The sequence below is a fragment of the Pteropus vampyrus genome, unplaced genomic scaffold (assembly GCF_000151845.1).
Source record: "Pteropus vampyrus isolate Shadow unplaced genomic scaffold, Pvam_2.0 Scaffold52, whole genome shotgun sequence".
Taxonomy (NCBI): Eukaryota; Metazoa; Chordata; class Mammalia; order Chiroptera; family Pteropodidae; genus Pteropus; species Pteropus vampyrus.
The window spans coordinates 4060710-4067390 of NW_011888833.1; the positions used below are offsets into that span (position 1 = coordinate 4060710).

General features: G+C 50.6%; 1 protein-coding gene across 3 annotated transcripts in view; it reads right to left on the reverse strand.

The window, feature by feature from the left end:
• Nucleotides 1-531: 531 nt before the first annotated feature.
• SKA3 (spindle and kinetochore associated complex subunit 3) overlaps nucleotides 532-6681 on the reverse strand; it is a 14830-nt gene continuing 8680 nt past the window's right edge. For 2 of the 3 annotated variants that reach the window (XM_023530701.1, XM_023530702.1), the window contains exons 6-9: nucleotides 5149-5279; nucleotides 3211-3414; nucleotides 1957-2066; nucleotides 532-1675 (exon numbers count right to left, since the gene is read on the reverse strand). In XM_023530701.1, coding sequence (XP_023386469.1) covers nucleotides 1639-1675; nucleotides 1957-2066; nucleotides 3211-3414; nucleotides 5149-5279 — 482 coding nt within the window. In that variant the 3' untranslated portion in view covers nucleotides 532-1638. The remainder of the gene's footprint in view (nucleotides 1676-1956; nucleotides 2067-3210; nucleotides 3415-5148; nucleotides 5280-6681) is intronic. The other variant, XM_011360220.2, reaches the window with a different exon arrangement.

A 6681-nucleotide genomic window follows, 5' to 3' on the forward strand; every position in this document is an offset into this window, starting at 1 on the left:
GGCGGCCCCTTAGTTCCCAGGAACAGAAATGCGGGTCACAGGAGGGGAGTGGTGAGGCCAGGCTGAACTTGAGGGTCCATCACAAAACAAGCGCCCACGTTCGCAGACAGTAGGTGGCAGATGGTGATGCCTGTGATGTCCACGGGGAAACCCCAGGCTGGTTCCCAGCGCCTCTGCCCTGCACCATCTCTCCCCTCCCTTCTCCAGAACTCACAGAGCAGTGTCCCAGCTGTCCCAGGGTCCTCCCGCCCTCTTGGTGATGCCCGTTCTGCCAAGTGCAATGGTCAGTTCTGTCTTCTTAGCAACACCGACAGAACCACCATGCTCCCTGAGGCGCTTCCGTCCTCCTTACTGGCCCTCCCGACGGCCTGTGCCAGGTGGCTGGGCCCCTCCTGCCCTGTGGTGGCCCCCACACTCTGCCCCAGCCGCTGAGTCCATTCTGCGGCCTAGGACAAGTGCTGTGGTTGGCGAGGAAGGAAAGGCTGAGAAGGTTGACTAGAGCTTGACCTTAAAAAATAAAACTGAGTATTTTGAAAGTAGTTTATGTTACATTATATTTAACAAACATTGTAACTACACATTAATTCCAAGAACAGAGAATCGAGTTTTGTTTTAGTGACGATTTTGACCGGAGAGCACGTGACAGGTCTTCCCATGACTTTTAAGGCACCATGATGGAGGGCGCCCTGCACCCCATCACATGCCCCGAGGCCAAGCCTGAAGCACCCTGCCAGCTGCTTCTTCCCCAGTTCTTAGCTGGTCTCCTCAGCTGGGTCCTTACTCTCCCACTGGCGGTGGCCAGCAGCGCTCCCCGGACTCACGCATCAGGTGACACCGCCACCAGCTAGACTTGGGCGAGAAGGGTCTCGCGGGGTGGACAGGGCAGCGTGAGCCTCACTGCGGCATCAGGCTCCTGGTCTCCCGTGGCACCGCTGACGGTCTAGAGAGGGGCAGATGGCCGAGGACAGCATCGGACTCTTCCAGAGTGAGGCCAAGCTGGAGAGGGGAACGCACCGAGGCCGGCGGCCACGTGCCAGAGAGAGCTGAGCAGAGGGTGGAAATGAACCAAGGGGAAAGCTGAGGGGGAAAGCAGAAGCGCACCCTGACGCAGACAGGCCACTCGCGCCGCTGACACCCGCCCCGTGCAGCGACCCAGTCCGCCGAGCCCCTCTCTTTTCCTAAATTCAGTGACTGTCCTCAAAGCACAACGCTGAAGTGGAAGGTGTAAGACCTGGGGACAGTCGTGAGAGGAGATGTAAGGGCAGAGTAAGAATCGAGGGGCCCCAGACAGTAGACAGCAGCACCCATACGGCCCCGAGGAGACCAGGGTGGCCTTATTCGAGTAGCAACCAGTAACATTCACATTTTAAGTTATTGATCCTGCTTCCTAATATTCATTAAACTACTATTAGATTAGGTAGGGCAAAGCAAATCAATGCAATAGTACTGATATCTAAAAACGGAACTGAGCTACATGTCAACAAGACTGAGGTTAAACTAAATCAAAGCATAGTAAAAGGCATATCATGGCATCAGTGTCCACGTGCATCTTTAACATGGGCTGGTGTTTAGAGAGGAGGAGACACACAGGGGCTGTGACAGCAAGGTCAGTCCAGCTCGGCTTCCATCTCACTCTGTTCAGTTTCTTAACGGGCGGACGGACCCACTGGAGTCTCTGCGAAAACACAGATAAAAAACATCAGGTATACTTAACAGCTGTCAACAAGTGACACGACCCTGTGGTCACATTTTACACTTTACATAAACAGTTGGGAAGAGGTCGCCAAGGACATGGTCAGACTTGCATTGTAGGAGTCAGGGCGGCAGGGGGTCAACGATCCCCACTGGGAGGAGGAAGCTACTAACCCAAACTGGCAAGTGAAGTGTCAGTTACAGACTTTTACTACCATTCAAATGTTCAATTTTGAAACTGCTCTCCTCAAATGACACACTCACCCCACTTCTCCGAGGCCCCGTCCTTCGCCTCTAGAAAGGAATGCTGCTCTGGGTGGCACGGCCTGAACTGTCACTGGAGTGACTAGGTTTCGGTTGTATTTTGATAGAATCTAAAACCAAGCAAATTCTTTTTTATTAAGTTGCGCGAACAACATCAATTTGGAAAGTGTTAGAAAACATTCAAAAAAAAGCCAAGGGGCGTCTGAAGGCATGGGTTACTGGGAAACGCAGGAATTTTCTAGCAGTGCAGAAAAGACTGCAATATTAGACGCTTAACGTGGGTGCGCAAGCCCGTCATCTGACGCCCTCTGAAACGCACGGAAGGCTGATGTCAGCACGCAGCAGCGGACCGAGGCAGACGAGGCCTTTACAAAGACGCCAGGGAAAACAGAGAGGAAAGAGGCGGGTCCGATGCTCAGGAGAAAGATCACTGGTTACATGAATTATAAAAAGACAACTCTGAAATATCAGCTATGATTTTTTTCATAAAGAGGTGATGCATTAAACAGGAGCTTTCTGTTTTAACACAGGAATAAAGAGAAGTTGGACTATAAAATGTCTAGACGGGAGCTGCCCCTGCCTCGCTCTGTTTCCGTCAAGGCCGAGGACACCAGGGAGACCAAGGGCGCTGGCACACGCTCCAGTGGGATCTCGGGATGGGTCCGTTCTCGTGGCGCCCAGTATCTTCCCAAGCAGCTTCCTTCCTCTCAGGAAGGTTGCCAGAATGGTTACTGGGAGTTCCATCCACCTAAGCAACAATGGCCAAACACCACGACTTCTACGAAGGCGGGGACGTGTGCCACATCGGGCTGGTAGCCACTTAGCAGATCTGGAGTTAGAACTCAGTAGGAGACTAACGATAAACAGTGTCAAAGAGTTCTAATATGTTTCAATCACTGTTTCTCAAACTGAAGTACAAGACATCGCAAGTCCAAGAAACACAGGTAGTTATTCACGACACCCCACTCTGGGAACTGCAGGGTAAACGGCATTCCTGGCTTTGCCAGCGACACCGCCCATGGAGACAGTGCTCAGCGTGGCCATCGCAGGGAAATGACCACGAGCTGAAGAGAAAATGCGCCACGAGGCCGTAAGTCTGATGACGCCAGCACCTGTGCTCGGCCAGGCAGTGCCAGGAGGGCCTGGCCCCCGGAATTCAGACGTTCTCAAGACCCGAACCAGCGCATCAGCCCTGCGAGAAATCACGGGCTCCGTAGCGGATGTTGTACGAATATCTAACTTTGAAAAACTAACCTGGAGAATGTCTTCTGGAACTGCAGTAACTTTTGGAGGTGTAGGTGTTCGGAGCAGGTTCTCGTACGAAGAAATCGTGGGAGAAGAGGGAGCCATGAAATTGTCAAAGCACTTGTCTGAACTCAGAGCTGATGACGTGCAGCCTTTCACTTCCCAGTCGCTGGATGAACTATTTGTTTTTGAAGGTGGATAATTCGTGGATGCCTAATGAATAAAAATAAATCGTCAAATTACGCTGGTATAAAATAATACAGTAAATAAAAATTGTTGGTTCTGTTGGGGTCTCCGAGAAGGCCAAAAATGACCCCTCCCCCTGACCAAGCGCTAAATAAAACCAAGGAAACAAAGGAACAGCACTCGGAGGACAAAGCTCCAGCCTCGTTACTAACAAAGGCTGGGCTAGAGCTCAGCATGAAAACTGCGTGAGCCCCAAATTTAGAGAGGCGCCTCCCGGCCTCAGGCAACACTGAACGGGCCAGATGGGGGACACGGCACGGATGGGCGTGACGGTGTGACTCTGCCCCAATGAGGAAGAAAGCGGGTGTGAGGTAAGCCCAGCATTCTGCTTCCCTACAGCCACCCTGTCCCACAGAGGAGTCACAAGCCGCCAGGGGTGGTTTCAATTTGATAAAATTAAAAAAATTAAAAGTCAGTTCTGCAGATGCGCTTGCCACATTTTATATGCTCAACAGCCAGCTGTGTCTGGCGGCTACCGTGCGGGACAGCACAGAACACACAGCATCTCTACTGCTGCAGAATGTCCCACCAGCCAGCCCGGCCCACCCACTGGCTGTCCTCAGTGTTTGCACCGACTGCAAAAGGGATGAGGTTTGGAGGAAAGTAAGTTTGTTTACTAAAAACCTGGGAGAAAAAAAGGATAAAAACCACCCACAGCTAAGCACGTTTTAGTGTGTTTCTATCCATTCTTTTTCCTTGAAACGCAGCAGTGCCCCCTTATCCATGGGAGATACATTCCAAGGCGCCCAGTGGAAGGCTGACGTCCTGAATGATGCAGACGCTGTTTTTCCCTACACGCATCTGCCTGTGATGCTGTTTAGTTTATAAATCAGACACGATAAGAGAGTAACAATAAAACAGAACTATCATAGCAAGATACTGTAACATAAGCAATGTGAATGGCTTTGGGTCTGTTATTAAGTAAAACAGGGGTGCCCTGAACACAAGCCCTGTGACCCCATGACAGTTGATCCGATAACCCAGATGGCCACTATGTGACTAGCAGACAGGTAGTGTCTACGGCGTGAGGATGCTGGACAAAGAGGATTCGTGTCCCCAGCAGGACGGAGTGGGAGGGCGCAAGATTTCATCCCGCTACTCAGGCTGGCGTGCAATTTTAAACTCGTGACTTGTTTACTTCTGGAATTTTCCATTTAATATTTTCAGACTGCAGTTGACCACGGGTAACTGAAACCACGGAAAGCAACACTGTGGATAACAGGGGGACTGCTGTGTGTGTGTGTGTGTGTGCACGCGCGCGTGCATGTGTGCACATACACACACATACATGCCATTTTCCATTCCATTAAGCACTTCTTAAAAACATTCTTTTGATAGGTTCTCATCTATTTTTCAGAAAACACATGGCAGTAACAGCAGACCCTGGGATTATACTGGATGGATTTCGCTTCTTCCCTTTTGACACTTGGGTTGTTCCCCATGTTTTGCTCTCATGAGTAATGCTGTCCCTCCTCACCGTCCCTGTCAGAAATCTTTATCCCAGTGTGCCCTGGAATAAGTTCTGAGACATGGTTAAAGTCAGGGAAACTTGGAGGCTGCGAAGTCACCCTCCAGAAACACACAGTGAACACACGACTAAGGCTGCCTCGGGTTGCGTTCTTTAAACACACGGCCCGAGGCTGGAAAGGGTGTTGGAGTCACCAGAAGCCAGACGAGCGCTTTGGTTTTGTGGAGATTTACCAAAGCTGCACTGCCCTCTACGCGAGGGAGCCTCAGGCCCGGGGTGCAGAAGGCAGGTGCGGAGGGGGACGGTGCACACGCGACATCTGGAAGACACGCAGCAGCGTGACAGCGAACACCTGAAAATGAAGCTGAAGTAAGATTTCAACGTTTAGGTTACAATCCTTGTCTATAATTTGTGCACTTTATTTTTAATAACTTAAGGAATTCTAACCAGTGTATGCTCGATTGGACAGGAAATAACAAAACTGTCACATTCACATATCTAATTATCATTAGCACTAATAAAACTCGGGTACAAGTACAGTACACCACAATGAACAGTTCTGGTGTAAGAGTCTCCGGAGGAACGTGGGCTACTTGGGGGTGGTGCTGCCCAAGACACGACAGAATTTGAAAACTTACATTTTTCACAAAAGCACCAAGAAAGAGCAAGGTACTCGCAAATAAACCTATGAGCAACTGTGTAAGAGCTTTATGGAGAATCTCTCTGAAGAATGAAAAGGAAGAGGAGGGTAAGGAGGTCACTCACCTCCCAAGATGTCACGACCTACTCGAAAGCTGCACTGATTGAAAAGCAGTGTGACGTCAGTCAGGGGTGGAAAAGCGACTCCTAGAACAAAGCAGACCCAGGAGCAGAAGCGCACATGCAGACACTAGCGCCAGCCTCAAAGCGGTGTCAAAGAGAAACGCTGAACATGTCAGAAAAAGGACCAGACGGGCAAAATATGGTCAAGTCTAATTGTCATCAAGCGCTGGAACAGGAGGAGACACAGGAACTCAGGTACCGCTGGGGAGAGTAAACCAGAGCAGCCTCTCCCAGGCAATTTAGCATCTTCTAGAATGAGTGACCTGGAAGGTCTCCTGGGTGTGAGGAACACAGGTACCCAGGGACAATGTCATTACAGCACAACCTATGATGGTAAAGAACAAAATTGTAACCGCTCCCTTAACGAGCAAATGGATAAATACAGTGGCTGCTTCGTACAGTGGCATATTGCTGACCCCCCAAAATGGACAGACTGGACGTGCACAAGTCAATGTAAAAAACATGCCGGGAGTGAACAAAGCAAGTGACAAACGAGGATGGACTGGATGGTGAAATTTGAAAACACGATTACGCTTTAAGCGTCATTTGGGGAGGAGGAGACGGAGGGGACCGGGGATTTAGCTCATGAATAACTTTAACTTAAAAAAGCAACTGTGGTGAGATGCTAGCCTCTGCTTAACCTGATATTTCCATGTACAAATGGAGCACCTGGGGCTTAGGACAGGCACAGACAGGGTCAGGGCACAGGCCCGTGAGGGGCGTCGAGGGCCTGGGAGAGAAGCACAGTCTATGAACCAGGGACCGGAAACCTCTGCCCACTGGCATGACTCCAGGGCACAGGAGGACAGCAAGCGAGGCTGAAGGTAGAAAGCTCAGGATACCAAGTCCATCGAGCATAGAGCTGCAGGCGCTGAGTTCAGCCATGTCTGGGGCAGGTCACCTGAGCCGTCCAAGGTGAACCTGGAAACCTGTCTGCCATGGGC